At 37.2% G+C, this 18,868-nt stretch overlaps 3 protein-coding genes across 4 annotated transcripts; 1 reads left to right on the top strand and 2 right to left on the bottom strand.

Annotated features, from left to right (window-relative positions):
- The first annotated feature begins 298 nt into the window (after positions 1 to 298).
- LOC137721748 (uncharacterized) lies at positions 299 to 3,448 on the top strand. The gene is made up of 6 exons (XM_068460769.1): positions 299 to 637; positions 1,035 to 1,212; positions 1,485 to 1,582; positions 2,699 to 2,795; positions 2,897 to 2,982; positions 3,081 to 3,448. Exons 1-6 carry the CDS (start codon positions 416 to 418, stop codon positions 3,132 to 3,134), a joined length of 735 nt encoding a protein of 244 aa, XP_068316870.1. The 5' UTR covers positions 299 to 415; the 3' UTR covers positions 3,135 to 3,448.
- A 161-nt stretch (positions 3,449 to 3,609) lies between these two features.
- On the bottom strand, positions 3,610 to 7,086 carry LOC137721747 (uncharacterized). Its single transcript, XM_068460768.1, has 7 exons — positions 6,756 to 7,086; positions 5,686 to 5,795; positions 5,371 to 5,582; positions 5,191 to 5,282; positions 4,797 to 4,899; positions 4,530 to 4,672; positions 3,610 to 4,400 (listed from the first exon to the last, which is right to left on the bottom strand). The coding sequence occupies exons 1-7, from the start codon at positions 6,972 to 6,974 to the stop codon at positions 4,302 to 4,304; spliced, it is 978 nt and encodes a 325-aa protein (XP_068316869.1). The 5' UTR covers positions 6,975 to 7,086; the 3' UTR covers positions 3,610 to 4,301.
- A 508-nt stretch (positions 7,087 to 7,594) lies between these two features.
- Positions 7,595 to 18,256, bottom strand: LOC137721749 (uncharacterized). 2 transcript variants are annotated; one of them, XM_068460770.1, is made up of 33 exons: positions 18,131 to 18,256; positions 17,838 to 17,956; positions 17,139 to 17,226; positions 16,825 to 16,933; positions 16,501 to 16,599; positions 15,889 to 15,931; positions 15,740 to 15,811; positions 15,547 to 15,642; positions 15,178 to 15,387; positions 14,605 to 14,788; positions 13,978 to 14,089; positions 13,800 to 13,886; positions 13,547 to 13,685; positions 13,111 to 13,207; positions 12,943 to 13,002; positions 12,649 to 12,758; positions 12,101 to 12,205; positions 11,721 to 11,794; positions 11,441 to 11,516; positions 10,987 to 11,178; positions 10,740 to 10,811; positions 10,419 to 10,490; positions 10,272 to 10,336; positions 10,075 to 10,177; positions 9,868 to 9,999; positions 9,632 to 9,775; positions 9,425 to 9,532; positions 9,279 to 9,329; positions 9,138 to 9,215; positions 8,921 to 9,034; positions 8,596 to 8,792; positions 8,343 to 8,412; positions 7,595 to 8,209 (listed from the first exon to the last, which is right to left on the bottom strand). In XM_068460770.1, the coding sequence occupies exons 2-33, from the start codon at positions 17,931 to 17,933 to the stop codon at positions 8,021 to 8,023; spliced, it is 3,444 nt and encodes a 1,147-aa protein (XP_068316871.1). In that variant the 5' UTR covers positions 17,934 to 17,956; positions 18,131 to 18,256; the 3' UTR covers positions 7,595 to 8,020. The 2 variants fall into 2 exon arrangements, 1 of the variants encoding a protein (XP_068316871.1); XR_011066711.1 differs by lacking the exons at positions 7,595 to 8,209; positions 8,343 to 8,412; positions 8,596 to 8,792; ... (2 more) ...; positions 9,279 to 9,329; positions 9,425 to 9,532 and having other exon boundaries at positions 9,637 to 9,775; positions 9,868 to 9,994.
- Between the last annotated feature and the right edge of the window lie 612 nt (positions 18,257 to 18,868).

Here is an 18,868-nt window from a genome sequence, read left to right on the forward strand (position 1 = left end):
TCGAGGACTCGAGTCGAGTGACAGAGTTGAGGTCGAGGACGAGGAAACCTAAAACTAACGGTTAAGACAAGGAAACCTATACTTCAGGAACTGCCCCGAATCGAAAATTACAAAGGCCCCGCCCGTTTCTCTTTTTTAAAATTAAGAACTTGCTCGTACCCGCCCCGAACCTTGATTACTCACCCCGACCCATGATTCCTATACCCGTTTGCCTACCCTTAATTTTACCCTTTATTTTATTTTTATCGTTAAAAAGTCACAAGTTTTGAAGTCCATAAAAACGGGAGAAGGAGAAATACCGTTAAACAAACGAAAGCAAACCGGAAAGCTCTAGAAATATCTGAAATTACGATCCCGATTGCCCCCAATTCGTACCACCCAAAACCCTATCTTTACCTTCACTCCGATATCAGCCATGGCGAACCAACCGTCTTCTTCCACAGCTCCTCCGTCGACTTCTTCCCAATTCACATACGCCAACGCCTCGTCGTCGTCGTCCTACTTCCCCATGCCATTCCACCTCCAGCAACCCCAGTACCCCGCGCCTTACGCCGTCGCAGCGCCACCCGCCCCATCCGTCTACCCGGCCCCGGCTCCGGTCGCTGGTGTCTACTCTCTCCCTCAGCAGTATCAGCAGGTATGTTTCCCGGGACGCCTTTTTTTGTATACATTTACTCTTGTATGCATATTCATATGTTTAGGGTTTGATAATTAATGCCTTTGATTTCTTGAATAGTTGAGAATAAAGAGAATGGGTCTTTTCTTTGTTTCGGAAATTCGTATGCTTTCGTGAAAAGTATGATCTTTGTGGAAACGAATTCATGTTATTTTTGCCTTTAAAGAGCTATAATTTTTGGGATTCTTGTTTGAGGAACTATTTCAATTTGAAAATAATGAGGAAAGCTACTTATAGTTTTCGAGATTTTCAGTTTTGAAATAAGTAAAGGAGCTACTTATCAGTTTTTGCTGTTTTAGGGGAAATTGTTTGGTGTTTTAGTTTCATGTGTATAATTTTTTGTAGTGTAAATAAACAGGCTCAGCAGTTGTTTCAAAGGGATGCGCAGACGATTACACCTGAAGCTCTCGAGAGTGTGAAAGCTGCTCTTGCAAACAGCGAAATTGAGCACAAAGCGGAAGCTAAGAAGAAAGCTATCCCTCGTAAAGCTGCCGGGCAGGCCTGGGAGGACCCAACTCTTGCAGAATGGCCAGAAAGTATGTGTGATTTCATAATTAAATGCTCTTTCAAATTAATTTTTGTTATGATCCAATTCCATGATTGTGTCCCCTTTCAGTTTATCTTCTTTGAATTTTTCCCTTTAGAGTTTAGGCTACTTGGTTCATGCAATACGATTCAGTTTTCACTTTAGTTTTTTGGTTTCTGAGCAAGTTGTTCTCACACGATTAGCATTTTAAATTTACCTTACTTTTCTTCTGTTAAATGCGTACTTATGCCTTATAATTCTGTTGTGTTTTGGATTTTGCAGATGATTATCGACTTTTTTGTGGTGATCTTGGTAATGAGGTGAATGATGATGTTCTTTCTAAAGCATTTTCACGATTTCCTTCCTTTAACATGGCAAGAGTAAGTTTCTGCCTCATCTCCTTTTTTTTTTTTTTTTTTTTCCGTTAAAGTTCTTTTATTATTAGAAATTGTTTGCGTGGTGTGAACTTCTTAAATTTTACGTTCGGATTGTTATATGAAGAATTCAGAGCACTTTGTTTTATTCATTCTAAGGTAGGTCTCATCTGCTGTTTACATTTTTGTTGGATGTGTAATTGTACTAGTAGCTCCCAAGTTGCAAATTGGAATGGTCAAAGTTGTTATGATGCGTTTTTCTTTTTTTTTAAATTCATGCACTTCTAACAACATTTGATTGTAAGACACCTATTGACAACCTACATCACAACTTATGTGATTTTTCAAGCACTTGCTGACTAATTTTGAGATCTCAAATTTAGTTAAAATCAGTTTTGACCATTAAATATAGGTTGGACAGCTTGGAATCAACATTTGGAGGTTGAGTTGGTTGAATTTGACCTGACTCACAGGCTACCTTGAATTATTGCTTGTTGGGTCGATTTGAACGAATTTGGAGTCAGGTTAGTGAACCGATTGAGCTTCCATGGTTCTCAATATAAGTGAACCTTAGGGGTGGGTGTGCAGCCCTGCTTTTGGGCTTGGGAAAATGGTAACAATTTTTTTTTGTTTGGTTAATGAAATTCTGTGTCAGAAATTTGAAATTTTCCTTCTACCTATGACCATAAAAGGAATTTATGACTTGAGTTGAAAACTGTTTGATGTAAATTTCCTAGCTAAAACACTGCTGTGGTGGTGTAACGTGTGTGGGGGTGACGGTAGTGTGGGATTTGGGTCAATGGGGGGCATCCTAGCTAAAACACTGTAAAAAACTGTAGAGTGTACTTTGTTTTGTTTCTTCATTTAGTATGTAGATGCTTTGCTTGATGTTCTCATACGTGTGTGATATATGGTTGGTAAAAGTGAGCTGTAATTGTCTTAGAATCCAATTGTTTTCCTTATTTTGAATGTGCCTGGATTGTAGTGCTTATAATCTTCTGTGGATTATTCTGTTTCTCACTACGTTTTTTATTCATCTACTTTTTTCTCATAGAATTTGTGATTTTTGACTCTGATTGAAATGTAAAAACTTATGTACGTCTGCTTTATCACCATCTCTAGGTTGTCAGAGATAAGAGGACTGGAAAAACCAAGGGCTTTGGATTTGTTAGCTTTGCCAACCCTTCTGACCTGGCCGGAGCACTAAAGGAAATGAATGGTGATAAAAATATTTACTTGTATGGTGATTAGAATCGTCGGGATTGTTGATACGTTTTGACTTATATGATAATTGTCTTATATAATTTGCAATAATTCCAGGTAAGTACGTGGGCAATCGGCCAATCAAACTACGGAAAAGTAACTGGAGGGAGAGGATAGATTATGATGCACTAGAAAGACAAAAGGTACCGTTTCCACTTGTTTAGCGTAGTTTCGAATTTCTGGCTTTCCGAACGGTAGTCTATGCTTACCAAGTGTTCCTGCTTTATTTCATTTGTGGCAGAACCACACTCACAAGAAACCAAAGCCTTCGAAGAAGAGTATATTGCACAAGTGAGCCAGAGACTTGTAGACAACGTGGTGAATATGATAATTGGCGCAGCGAAGTAATTGATCATTTTATTCCTCAAATCAAACTCGGCTCCTGGTGTTAATCAAATCGATGTAGGGATGTGGTGAAGCTTAATGATGGTAATTGAACGAATGATACTATGCAACGGGCATTTATTTTGTGTGTAATACAGGGATTAGTGGTGGATCCTTTTAAATGCACCTTTAAACTTCTTTTGATGTACTAATTAAACAAGTTATATCAAGTATATTGAAAGTTAGTTGTTAAATGTGCAAGGTTTTACTACTGTTTTTGTGTTACTTCATGTGTGTGTGTGTGTGGATGGAGTTTCAATTGAGGAACACCTTTGTAAGGGCCACGCCACCTTGTATTTCAATGACCCGAACCACTCCTTAGATCGTCTTCGAAGGATTTGCAAAAAATCACTCGAATCTAAAACCACGTTCGGGATATAGATATCAGGCAGTTGGCTACCTCACATAAGTTAACCCATCCATCAATAAAGCATATGTAACAAAATTTACCCTCACTATTACTTGTAGAAAGGTAAAACTCAACTCGACTAGAAGAAATACGGGCTTCTAGTGGCAACATGCTATGGGATGATGGTTCCGCTTATAGGGTCAAATCAATATGTTATAAGAAGAAATATTTGAATATCAATCTCATTGATATCATCGATTTCATAAGTATTGTACCAAATCCCATCAATCGAACCGCTTTTTCGAGAAATACGAAACATCTAAGTCATAAAGGTAAAGAGATCCATTCATTGATAAGAAAAAGAAAAAACATGAATGGTGATTGGATTGATGATAAAATAGATTCCTGGGTCTTGACCAGTGAGTGATTCAATTGATGATAAAGAAAGAGAATCCTTCGCTCAGTTCTCCACCTTAACGACAGAAAAAAGCTTCTCGGTCTCGTTTACAGATAACTAGTATCTTCTTCCCAAGAAGCTACATTACTTGTAGAAAAAAGTAACAAAATTTACCCTCACTATTACTTGTAGAAAAAATAAAACTCAACTCGGCTTCTCGGTCTCGTTTACAGATAACTAGTATCTTCTTCCCAAGAAGCTACATTACAGAGAAAGCAAAACTATCCCTTCAAAGTGCGACATTAAAACCAGAGTGACTGCGTCAAATGATTTCATACCGGCTTCTGGAACTTTCCATGAACCCACACCCTTCGCATGCTCTTACCCTTCCGACGATTCACTGACTTAACACAGCAGTATTCGAGCTCAAGCTGACAAAACCGAGTGATAGAGCATTAGACAGTACTAGAAAAACACACATACACGCAAAATTAGCATAAGTTCAAATAGCGAAAAACTCCAAACAATTATTTTTACTCGTTTATGAGCAAAATTAGTACCTGTTTGAAGCCGGCACGCACAAATAGATCCCTCACAGTATCTAGACAGAAGAAATAAGAACGGGTTCCATCTGATCGCATATACTCCCTGAATTGCACTCTTTTGTCCTCCTCAAATCGAAGCATGGTCATGTCATAGAGGCCTGATGTTCATCAAAATTCTGTCAGCACGAAAAATACTAGAAATATTTCCAAAAACTTTAAAGCTAGAGCTCAAAAAGAGATTTAAAACTCCAAGTCCAAGCCAAAATTAGATTAAATCATTACCATAATCCCTAAAGAACAGCAGGCCTCCGGGTTTTAAAAGAGAAAAACACTCCATGATGGACGCTGGCATCCTTTTGAGTGGTAATGCTGACAGTGTGAATATCTGACAGATTTCACAGTAAAGAAATAAGCTCATATCACCAAGTTATTGTTTCAAGTGAAGAAAATGGATAGAAAGTATTATAGTATCACAGTTCAAATCACAAGATATCAAAACGAAGAGCGCCAATTGACAGAAAAAAAGTTTCACACAACAGAGACCAGTTTTAACCCTGAAGCTTTATCATTCACAATTAGCAAGAGTCCAGACAAAAAACTTCTGAACCAAACAGTCGTATAAGCAAAATGTAATATTTCAAAGGTTCATTGGCCGGTTTGTTGAAAGAATGCTCACCAAGGTAACAAAATCAACCCCACCAACACAACATTTACTTTCTTTCGATGCATATTTATAATTTGGATCCGTTTCACTTTTGCCTCTACCATCTGGAGAAACAAACAGAGCTTTGAGTTTTATATCAGGGGGCCTGCTTGTACTTCATACATAATAATATACACAGATGAAGCAACTAACCTGTCAAGTGCTGCTGCGATGTTTGTGTGAAGTTTTCTCGACAAGGATTGCAGGCCAACCATGTTGGAAACGCAGTTACAGAAAAATCATGACAAAATGGATGGAAACGATGTTCAACAGCTGCAATGTTAGAGGCATCTATAGTCTCCTTAACCCTGTCAAGGGCCTCAGTGCTACAATCACAAGCATAAACAATGATGTTCTCATTGCCACTGCACGGGAAATAATGATTTGTAAGGATAACAAATAGAACACCAGCAATCACATCCATGCATTCAGTAAATTCTGAAAGGAGACAGGTTTAGAGTGTAATACCGTAATATTGGAAGAATGGTGCTGCCATTACCGCACCCCACCTCCAAAACCTTAGAATTCTTTTTCCAATTAACGAGTTCAGGGAATTCTTCTAACAAATATCTCCTTTCCTGCATTGAATCACGTTTACGGAATAAAACAGAGAATGGGGAAATGAAAGTTAAGTGTCATAAAGACAAAAAGTTGAAATAAAGGGAAAAAAAAAAATCAAACAGAAGTGATTCAGAGTAAAGATTGCTTCTGGAAAGGGCTAAAAGTGCTTTTTGACAACCAAAAGTGCTTCTAATTACATTTGGTAGAGAAACGCAAAAGCTCTGGGTCCTAAGCCCATCCTGGAGAAGCACCTGCACTCCAAGTACTTTTCCATGAAACACTTGAACATTTAATAAATTTTTTTGATATATTTATAATAGAGTAAATTATAGCTATGGTCCCTTAACTTTAACTCAATTGGAGCAATGGTCTCAACTAAAAATCAATTAGCATTGGTCCCTCAACTCATCAAAACGTGCAGCTATGGTCCCTCAACTAAAAATCCATTATCATTGGTCCCTCAACTTTAATTCAACTGGAGAAATGGTCCCTTAACTTTAACCCAATTGTAGCAATGATCCTCCCAACATAACTTGTTTTGACAAAATTTTTGACGTAGTTGACAAAAATGACCATAATTACACACTTTGATGAGTTAAGGGACCCTTATTATATAAATGGTTATTCCAACATAACTTATTTTGACAAAATTTTGATGAAATTGATGAAAAGGAATATAGCTACATATTTTGATAAGTTAAGGGACCAATGGTAATGGATTTTTAGTTGAGGAACATTGCTACAATTTACTCTTTGTAATAAAAGCACTTCTAGCAAAAAAGCTTCCTAACCCAATTCAGAAAATCTAGAATAACATTGAAAGATGGAGGCTTTAAAGATTAACAATCTATAATTACACAGAAATATGGATAATTTCCGAAAAAATATCAACAAACTCAATAACCCAAATAAATAAAATGGCATATTTTATTAATTGACAAAAAAAGGTAAATTAAGAGAGGGAAAGCAATGGGGACCTTGAAGAATTTGCCGGAGGAATGACGGTGGTGAAATCTGTTCCACGCGTGAGAGCCGTCGGCGGCGGAGGAATGGGATTGATCTGTTGCGACAGAATTCAGTGAGAAGGAGGTGGGTTCGAAAGGCAGCAAGTGGTAGCTGAACGACGGGTCGTTTTCCACCTGAGCTCGGAGGTCTTCCCACTCGAAGTCCTTGCTGAAGTACTCTGCTTTTCTCATTGGAAACGGAGAGACTGTAATTCTGCTGATAGCGAGCGATGTCCGGGGTTGGAGAAGGAGGACTTCCAACAGCAGCTGTTTGAAACATAAATTGTTAAAAAAAATAAACAAACAGTTCGCAATTATATTACTATTTGTAAATAAATACACTTAATTTGTAATTCAATAGTATAGTACTCTAGCTTTTGCTAAGACCGTCTAACGAGACCTTTAGTTGAGGCAAGTGAAATTTAATCGCATTAAAAGTTAGTCCACGAAGGTAATAAACATGGAATTACATTAACTCTTAGTTCAAATCAATCTAGTGAAACCTAATAAAGGCAAATAAACGCGTCTTGAATTCTCTTTCTCGACCTAATTAACCGTTCTTTCTAAACTCTCCTCGACCCTCGAATTCCCTATATATCCTTTAGTTTTCTTGCTCCTACATCATCCTCTTAATTTGGAAATTTTTTTCTTTGTGCCCGTAACATAAGTGATACACCACGTGTTATAATCTAACTGGTGAAATTTTTTATTTTTTATGTTATTACTTTTTTAACACAATAACCTCACCACTTGCATAAGAACACATAATGTACCACTCTGTATTTCGAACATATTAAAAAATCTCTCGTTAATTTGCACGATAGGTTCTACCATGTCAATGTCAAACATCCAACCGGAGCAACAGATTTCTACCATGTCAATGTCAAACATCCCACCGGAGCTACTCATTGACATCTTTTCCCGGCTGCACCGCAGGGATGTTTTTTTTTTTTTTTTTCTTTTCCAAAGGTAAGAATTTTATTAAATTCGAATGGAAACGCATGGACTTGCACGCGTATTTCCAAAGCATAGACGCATAAATTAATTTGGAGAAAATAAACCCTTAAGTCCGCAAGATAATCAAAATGCTCACAATACACTCATGTATCTTCTTCCTTTTCCAACCAAAATTGTGTTGTTTTTTCGTGTGCAATTGTTCGAAAAAATGAATACCACCACCACCCTTTCCGGCTTTTCCCCGCTCTCATATTTACACGACGGAGAACATGCGATACACATCACACTGTCCGCAAGAACCCTCGGACTTCAATCAGGAAACTGTTGAGATTTTTCCTGAATACTTGATGGTTCTTACGATCAAGGGTAGATGAAAGCTGATTAGCGCTTGTAAGACGCTGCAATGCATTTGTCAACCGCGATTTCAAGCTTGCATTCGCCTGCCTCTCAATCAATTCACTGCCTAATCTCTGCACAACACCGGCTCTTCAGTAAAACGTTCATTTTAAGACGGAAAACAACGAGAAAAAGTATATTTAACGAACTGACTTCCACTTGAAAGAACCGGTCTAACATTATAGATAGAGCTTCAAGAGAACGAACCTGGTATAGGCTTTGTTCGCAAAGTATTAGCGGAAGAAGAGCATCTGCTGCACCGCTGACCAGGTCAGGACTGAAATCATGAACACGAAAGTGTTTAATTAAGATAGCAACAAAAGCAACGTGATCGACTCTCATAACCATAAGGCGTGCCTCATGCATCATACAGATTCATATCGATGCATGTGAACATTGGTTGCTTCAAGGACACAAGCAAAAACTCTTATTCACCAGTAAATGGAACTTCTACATTTACCTATAATCCTCAAAAAGGAGCAACTGCAGCACCGAGCGAAGGAACCGGCTCAAAATGCCTTCTTGAAAATTTCCACCAGAATCCTTTAGACCTGCAGCATGTGAGCCCAAGCCTACTTTGCCAGCACTTGTTTCCTTATAGTGGTACGAAGCAAGAGCTCTCAACGCTCTCAAACACATATCAACTATTTCCATGTCCTAACCAAACAATAAAACATACAGGTCGCGTCATTAGAGGCAGTGGCTTGGCAACCGATTTTCTTGTATAAAGAAACAATTGTTGTGCACTGTTAACATTGGAAACTATTATTTAAAACATAAACTACCTGATGATGAAGGCCAAACTCAAGAGTTCCTAGTACATGAGAAAACGCGTCGCTGTTCAATTGTGCAACGGTTTCAGGATAGACCTCCAATAAATGTGACAGCAACGAGAAGTACTGCACAAAAATAACACCACATATTAGCTTCATGATAAGTATTAAAAAAACAGAAAATGAAAATCAGGGGTCTTTTTCCTTCATGAAGGATAGAATATCTCACATCATAGCAGAACTTGGGGTATTTAAGCAGGTCCAAAGATAGTAGAGGAGTAACTATATGAAGACCAAAGTAAACGACCTGCAAGAGTAACGTATCAGATACTGTCTCTAATTTTGTCACAAGAATGAGATGCAAAGTTACCTGAGATATGTTTGTGCCCTGTGTCTCTGTAGAATCTGATGAAAAATCAACCTGTAAATATGTATTCATCAATAGGTTCATCCAAAGATCAATAGTAATGACTAAACAAACAACCGCAGTGCAAAGATAGAGTTTAAAAATCATACCAGATCTTTGGAACAAAGGCTTGAAAGGAGCTGGAGAAGAGCACGTAGATCCTTGTACTTCTCAGTCTTTGCTTCAGTAAGTAAGCTGCTTGACAGACTTATTGATATCTGGAAGCACCACGAAGAAGTAGAGTGTCACAGGAAGTTAACTGTTTATCACAACCTAAGCGGGGGTATGGCTGCAACGATCATGATTTAAGTAAATACCTTGCCAATATTGTTTGATGAGTAAAGCTGAAGCAAACTCATGCAGAAGTTAACAACAGTAGCGGTCTCCTGAGGCTCTAGATAGCTTATTTGTCCATCCACCCAGGCGACTACAAACTTAAGTATCAGATACACAACTGCAGACTGAGCAATAGGTTACAGGTTACATCGTAAGGGAATATAAATATTTAAGAGTTTTTGGGCTTCAAAATCAATGCCTCAAATACGAAGAATACCTCGTGTTTGTAGACCTCCAGAAGAACTAGAACAGGATTCATAACAGAGAATCCGAGCTCATAAATCGCTTTTTGTGTACGAGGTTCTGAGGCACTCGCGGCCCCCCGTAGCCTCTCCAGAAAGCAACTGACCTACAAGAAGCTGTGATGTTATATGGCTCTTGTAAAAGAATTAATAGATTTTTTCCTTAGAATTTCTGTACTCACCGTCAGGATAATATCTGGTTGTTGAGCAATGTTTTTAAAGTCAGATTTGCTTGTCATTTCTACAAGATACGTTGCCATATGACTCATGAGATCCCTCACATACCTTAATAAAAGTGTTACACAAAAAATCAGTAAGACGTCATAAATTTCAAAATAAAGGATACACAACAAAGGAAACTTAAAATTGGAAGACCTACAGGTTGGATGCCTCTGAGTTGCTCATGCCAGAAGCTGAACGAACAAGTGTCTGAGCAAGTGAACGCTGGAGCAAAAGAACGAACATATTAGCTAAACACAATCCAAAATAACAAATAAATCCAAGTCAAAGCATATCAAATTCTCACCTGGTGAGCTGTATTTAACAAGAACAAAGTCTTTTCATTAGCAAAAGCTTTTGCTAGGTCACGCCATGAGTCCTGAGAACATAGTTAGAAAATCAAGTATTATGTCTTCGATATAATGAGATAACAAATACTTCACGTCAAACTTAATTATAGATAGTTTTTGTAATTCTTAGCAAGAGAGGTAATGCACCAAAAGTTTTTGTAATTAATGGGATATACTTATCTAACTCACAAATGCAACAACAACAATAACAATAATAAGAAGAATAGTGTATTTTATCCATTTCGAAGAATAAAAGCAGATGCACTTATCTAACTCACCAATGCAACAAGGTGAACACAAATATGTTTTTGCTGCACAAGGGAATGAAGTAGCTGGAAACAAGTGATTGCCTGTTAAACAAAAACTGAAAAGCGTCAACCACCACTGTTTTAATCTGGACAAGTGTTGAATCAGATTGCCCTGTTAACTTCTCTCAGTATGTATGTAAACAATGGAAGTAATGTCTGAAAGAAAAACGTACAACATCAAAAACAGCCACCATGAAAATGGTTTTGTAGCACACACCTGCAGATCCTTTTCCCCAGGATATGACGCCAAGGTCGTCAAGGATATGCGAACAATAATGTCAAGCACAAATTTTCCCTGATTATGTTGTCCAAAAAACCCAAGCAAGACGTTTTTAGAGTTGCTTTCTCTATTTCCTTCGGGAGACATTAGGTACGTACAAGACCATCTTGCAAGGAACCATATAACAGCCTGCATGAAACATCAGCTCAAATAACTGAACTGGTAGGATGGATTGATAACAGCGAAAAGGAATCTCAAGGCAGCTGGTGAAAAAGCCAAGTTCTTTATACACCAGAAACCCTAACATTCTGTTGGTTCTGAGGACATTTGGTTCATTTATAGTTACACCAGATATGCATTTGACATCCATAATAATGAAATCCAATGCAAAGTAAGGTAGAAAGGCAAATAGCAGGGGTAATATGGACAACCCAAATGAATTTAGTGCTACCTCCATTAGTCGAGGACTGAAAACTGATGCTCTCATTTCTGGTTGTAAACTTTGCTCAGCAAACCTTATAATTGAGCTGCACAAATAATAAAAGCAAGATCATCAATTTGTACTTTTATGGATTGATATAGATCCTAAGTCTTCACTTGAAGCATCCACACGCTCAATATTTCCATTTATCTCATCATAATCTTGGAAAATAAAGTTCAAAAAAATCTAATTTCATCTTTTGATAAACTGATATCCTACTATAGTAGTTGAGAGAAAGTGAAGACTCTACCTACAGAGGATGACCACAGGATGATTGTTTGCTTCCAGATTGTCTGGAAAATGAATTTGTATAGCATTTGGAATCTGAAAACAATGGAACCAATAATCAGAATTCAAAGTCATAGATCGGCCTGCACCATGTCCAAAAAAGTAACAATGGGATTTATTCAAAATGAAGGTACAGACAGTAGATGTGATATTTAAGAGTTTAATTAAAGATATAAATTAATGGGAACCCTCTGGAAACTAAGAAATTACACAATACAATAACCAACCTTTTGGTGTCTGTTGAGTGTCAACAAACTAGAAGACAGTTCAGCACGCTCGAACATACAAGAAACAATCACTAAAATCAAGTAAGCGAATAAGCAGAATTAATTGAATCATTACCAGTGGTGTTTCTCCCTCCCCTTCATCAGCGATCACGTGCCCAGTGATGAGTAACAACGAGTAAAGCTCCTCCAAAGTTTCAGTTGGATCAATAATGCCCCTGCCCTGTAAACAAGTACATAGCTTTTTCAGTAACAGGATGCAAACGGACAAGGCCTTGAAATAAAATAAAAAGGAGAAGAGAATTGAAAATATAAAAGAAGAAAATCAGATCATTTTTTTATAGTAGAGAAATGAGTTCATATTGAAAAGAAGGAAACTAATGTGGTAAATTTGAAGTTCCAAGTTTTATTAGAAATTCAGTAGCTTTCATTAACTCACGAGCTTTTCAACGTGCTTAAGAAAATGAGTTGGCATTTGACAAAAAAAATTAGTAGCAACTACAATAAATTTTTTGCCACTTTTCTTAGTAAAGTTTTATAGGATTCAAGCCAAGAAGCTTAATAGAATAGAATTTATCGAAGGCCAATATATGTAACAAATGTTCTTCAGCACCAATATTTGGTTCGACAGAGATAATTTTTCACAAATAGAGAGGTAAAGAGCACCTGATTAAGCCGTTCAAAGAGCTCAGTAAAAAGGCTTGTGAGAAAAGGAATGGTGACATCAATTGCTGCTCTAGCAATAAGAGCATATGAGCTTAACCTCTCATCCAGGGCTGCATTTATACAGTAGAAACGTGAATAAAATTTAAGCTATGATGATGATGATGATTGTTATCTTAAAACTAAAAACCATGCCACTATCCGTGTTCTTGTTTTGAAAATGTTTTAAAAAGTCAACCAATGTATTATAACGAAAGGAGGAGTCTTATATGCAATTCTCAGAGCTTTCTCCCATACCTACAATGGAAGCCTGAAGGTAGTCGGAGTCATCATCTTTAAATGCTGATGCAGAAGCAGCTATATCACAAAACATTCACCATTATGTACTGATAGTTGAAAAGAAAAGCAGGAAAAATGGTGGTAGAACCAGTGCAACAAGAAGAACAAAGTAATATGTCAGATTACCTTTTAGTTCAGCCTGTACAATCAAGGCAAATAAATTAGCAGTGTCATTTTTCCCTTCGGCTGGAAGCAATGCATGCCCACCACTTCTATTAACTGGCTGAAGAAATGCCAAAAGAAAAATGAAGACAGAGAGAAAAAAAGCCTCAACAACTCCCTTCAACTTTAACATAATTTGAGCAAATTACACATTCCTCATACTGATCAAACTCCATTACAAAGAAACTATAACTAACATTTTCATTCAAAACTATAGTTCCAGTAACCCAGAACGACAATTAAACACAACTAGAATAAAATACAAATATAATATTTCAAATTTGGTATCAAAAACTGATTAAGAGAACAATAAGTTCAGACTGTCTCACAAAGATGGGGAGAAAATACAATTGTCTCCAAAGTAAATAATGCATAATTGTGCATAAAAAACAACATTTACCACAAGAAGGGCAGTCCAGGTATCTAGCAAAATGTCACGTGCCTCCCAGCTCCATGTCTCTTCCTCAGAGTTATTAGTCATGAGGTTCTTAATAACATCAGACATCAGTACGCACAAGAAGGTAAGAGTGCCATAGGGCCTGAGTTCCAAAGCAAAAGGTTGACCCAATTCAAACTAAATAACATGCGACAGCATAGAAGAAGTACCTTATGATAAATGATGAAAACTCATAATCAGAAACCAAACCACTGACCTTGTTGATTTTAACAGTTGGTCAAACACAGAGGGAGTTGTAACAGTTGCAATGGACAACAAAGCACGACAACCGTCAAGCATCTCGCTGAAGAAATCCAAAATGAAGATGAGAAATTGTAATAGCAAAGAAGCATGATAATTTGGCAGGAGGGAAAAGTAATTTTCAGGGATATAACCTTTCGCTCTTCCCACATTCAATCGCTTTAGAAACAGCATCAGGAGGATCAAGCCATGGTATTATTCCACAAAGCAGTTTGAGAAGGTGGTGTTCTTGCATTTGTACATTGTCTAGATCATTGAACAAGTTATTATCTTGCCAGATGAAAGACAGATATGGAAACTATATAACTAATATCACATGAGAAGTTAACTTCTAGGCCTTGTTAACCGTCAATAGTCATCAACTAAACATTCAAATCCAAAAACTCCATTTAGGTTACTAAAACTATCTTATTCAAAACTCCCCCTCAATGTCTAGTGTCTACAGAACTTCTACTACCCCCAACATGTATTCATTCTTTCCAGCCAAACGTTGAAAAGAATAAAAGCCGAATTCCTTTCAGAACTTGAAGGTGAATGATAGGTTCACAAGGAAAAACATCATTGCCCATCAACTTACGTCCCATATTGGCATTTACAGTAATAGAATCCTAGAAAAATGTACTACACAGGCATTCATAGTTTTGACTAAAATAGACAAGCATCTGGCACACTCCATCATATTAATTTCATCATTATTCATATAGGAAAAAACGAAAAACATGCTACAGTTATAGAACAGGTAGAACAGGAAACAACTGTACCAGATGGAAATATGGTTCCTGTCAGGGAGCAAAACTGTACAATTAACTTTCGGGCAGTAACAGCTATGGGGCAATCAAGCCAATAACCTTCACACAGAAACTTCTGCCTTAGAGCGCCATATAAGCTCAAGAGCCACCCTATATGGCCACTAGAAACCAAAACATCACGCCAAGCTGGACCAGGCTACAAGTAGGATAGATGGACAGAAAACTCGTCAATCTAAACCACACCAAGACCATGCCATATTTCAGTATGGTTGAACATTACGCGGTTAGAGGATTTTAAGAAAGTGCAAATGCATTTCTGCCAAAAACAGCAGTAATAGGAATAAGATTATTAGTATCATGATTATATTATCTTATTTTCTTCATACAAAACATTTATAACATTAGCTGATATTTGGTCAACTAATATGTTATTTCAGAAACCAGGAACAATCAAAAGAAAGGTGGTAAGCAGGAATGAGTTGGTATATCTATCAAGATGACGCATCCACACACTTGTGCTTTGTAGCATACCGACAACCTTTCTTTTTAACACAAATCTTAATGCTACTTTAAGGAAGCAATTACCTGCACCAAGTTACACTCGGACCTCTTAGGTGAATCACTGCCTTGCTTGACTCCAGCGGCAAATGTACTTGTACTGAATTCCCAATTCAGAATTTGAAGCATGAGACGCAGCGCAGCAGTACAGACTTTAACCTCAGGTACCGCAGAGTCAGACTCAACTATTCTATTTGTCACACTTAAAGCAGCATCTCTTGCCCAGCAATAGAATGTCTATTATTGAAATAACCAAAACAGCAATGTATAAGAAGAAAGAAATGAAATCAGGAAATACAAAAACATGCCTACATTCATTATCTCAATGGAAAATTTCTAGTCATACAAAAGAAACCGAATGTATCAAATGACATGATGCAAACAGCAGTAGTGAACCTTCAAATGGTCTTGCTCTAATGACTTCCGGCAATGCTCATGAAACTCTCTAGGAAGACCCATCGGACTTGAAGTAGACGGGCAAAATTCAGAAACCTAAAACAAAAGAAATCCATAGTCCTGAATTTGTCTTAAATGCTGAAGCAAAACCAATCAGAAACTAAATGATCTAAAAGGTGAAGTAAGCTTATACCAGAGATTCAATGAAATTAATTCCAGCAAACTGCACATCTACACCATGAATGCCATAAGCAGCCTGGTTTACCTGTAGTGATAATTGGCTGCTCTAAAAACCCTGGATACCTCGGAAGAAAAAAGAGGTCCAGTGTAGAAATTTCGTACCTGATAGAAAAATGCCTCCTTATCACTAGCTGAAAATTCAAGCCTGCACATCATAGTTGGCAAAATAATTATATTTCCAAAGTTTCATTTTCTTCATAACCAAACCAAGAATTTATGCAGAAGTGCAACAACAGCAGCTCCTGAACTTTAACGGAGGGAAACTGTTACAGAGAACACTAAGCATTTCCCTCAAAATCATCAACTCAAGCAGAAGTGAAGAAAGTCATCCTCTAATTATGAAACTATTTCTTAACTCAGTTTGGCTTTCACCTTGTCAGCTTTTCAAAGGAAATGACCACATTGTATTCCAAATTTCCAACACACCATCTTACTCATCCCAAGCTTGTTTCAGAATTCACTTAATTTCTACGTTCGCCTCTCTGGAAATAGAATATTCCTCGACTCAGGTCTATGTTTTTTAAGAACTGGACTGCTTTACTTCCCTTAGAAACATGAAATATGAAAGCGAAGAATTACAATGTGTGGTAATTCAGGTTGAATACTGTGTCCAAGATAGGCTCATGTTCATAATTGCAAGATACGAATCAGAAGAAGTAATAACATACAAATACATAACATGTGCGTTTACGTTGAAAATCATGCACCACTTACCAGCCCCTTTTCAACAATTGAGCAGCCACAGAAGATACCTTTGCTTGGACATAGCCCTCAGGTGAATTAGCATGTTGCATAACAAAACAAAGACAAAAACTGCAAGAAAAATATATATAAATATATTCAAGGAATGATGGACAAATGTATAGGCTAAGATACGACATTATATATGATAAGAACTATACCAAATAAGCTATTTCGTGAAAAACTCTAATTGTGAACTAATATTATTACTTCTCTTTTTTCTGAAGTAATTAAACTTTAATAGTTGAGGAATCGTTTATCAATATTGCTTGGAAATGAAGAAAGAAGCTATGAAACCTGATCATGCTTTTCTTGTCATCAGAGCTAAGAGAACTCCATTCTCTAATTGCTGCATTTCGAATTGCAGCTGCAGCCTCAAACCTTGCATTTGCCACTTGAGAGTTCTCTGAATTTATAAAATCACTGTTAGCATAATAACTAGATGGGACATCTTCAAAATGACAATATAAGTTCTCCAAACTCCGTATTGTTGGTATTGAACCATCAAATACAGCAATCCTACTTTCATTATTATCAGATCATGTCATGAGGCAAATACATAGCTAATTATGGAATAAAAAAAACCAAAATTTGTGTCTACTTTAACTTACCAAGAATGAATTTACATGCCTGGTATGGTTGGGGGGTCTGGGACAGCGACAAAATAGTTGCCTCAGCTGCAGCCGAATTCATATGCATCTGCTCAAGGTTAAACCATATGTAAGAGGGAGGGTGTTTGTGCACAAATGTGCATGCCTTTAAAAGCACAGATACATGTATACAGGTATATATAAACGACAAAACAGCACCCGACCAGCCAAAAAAGGAACAAAAATATAAAATGGAAGTGCAAAATGAAGCTAACATTCAAACCATTATGCAATGTTGCCAGAAATGACCAAAAATATTTATTCAAGTTCACACTTTTCCACAGTAAAATACACAAGCAAAAGGCCGCTAAAACTGAAAACAGGATTGCAAAACTAACAACCATTCACATATTGTACTCATACATTACAAAATTCTTTCAGTATTATCACGTCATTTGGCATCCAAAATTTCAACTTTTGCAGTCTCTAGTATAATCCAAATTCCTCAAACTCACTAAACACATTAACAAAAAGCTAAACGAGACATCAAAGGTTGCGTTCTTGGATAAATTTTCCACCATTTCTGCTTTCATGCCCAACTTTCCAGCAACTGGGAATGTGGGTTTTTCGTGTTTTCGACCAAGTCTAGTTCTTGTTCGTTTTCTCATAAAAAACCATGAATTAAAAACCCAAAAAAAAAGAGTGAGAAAAAAATTGAACCTGAATGGAAGTGCAGGCGAGCTCGATGGTGTGCATGGTGGACTGCAGCTGCCCCAATTCCGCCGCTTTTCCTACTCCCTCTGGAAATCCATGCATCTTTTTCCTCACCCAAAATCCCGCTGTTCAAAACAAATAAAAAAAGTACACAAGTCACTGAATATTCATACAGATATGCCTTGGATTCAATCCAATGCTTATTGATTGTTCTTGAGTGGCTACAGGAACATTGCAAGAACGGATTGAACTTGGTGATTAATGAAATGAGATAAAGAATTAATCTTGGTGATAAGTACCTAAGAGGAAAAGATTAGATCACCAGAGAGAGAGAGAGATGGAGGATTAGTATTTGTCTGCAAGAGGAGTTGTTTCAGAGAGCAAACGTGAGAGGAGAGAAAGCGAGAGAGAGAGAGAGAGAGAGACTGAGAGGGAGTAAATAATGTGATATTTCACAGGGCTTTTCTTTTAAAGGTGGCTGTTTTGGGTGGACATTTGAACCTATTAACTTGTGAACCGAACCGAACCGAACCGAGTTCATTGGTTCAGTTTTGGCTTTATGGTTGTTTATATGTCTGTTTTTTCCGAAGATCTCACGCAAGAATAAGTGAGTGGCGTTATGGAAATCATATAGTCAATAATACGTTTATCTTAATAGTAAAATCGATAAAATGTTTATATTTTTTCACTTCTTGATTTTCTCGTTACGACTTTTTATTTTTCGTTTTTCATCTTTTTCATTATCCGTCTCTTATCTCTCACTCTCTCTCTCTCTCTCTTCCCCAAACAAAAAAAAAAAAAAAAAAAACCAATTTTATTAATCTATCTTCGGCTTTTGAAATAAAAGCGGTCTGAACCGAATTGTGCTCATCTCTCTATTTGATTGAGATTGTTTATTTGTTTGGGCATAATAAGGTAAATTTACCATTTTGAGTGGAGGAATGTCTAATTTTATCAAGTTCAGTGGGGGTTAGTGCAATTCATTAAACATATAATTTGACCTCTGATTGCTAATTTGACAAAACCCTAGTCCCTAG

The sequence above is a fragment of the Pyrus communis genome, chromosome 17 (assembly GCF_963583255.1).
Source record: "Pyrus communis chromosome 17, drPyrComm1.1, whole genome shotgun sequence".
Taxonomy (NCBI): Eukaryota; Viridiplantae; Streptophyta; class Magnoliopsida; order Rosales; family Rosaceae; genus Pyrus; species Pyrus communis.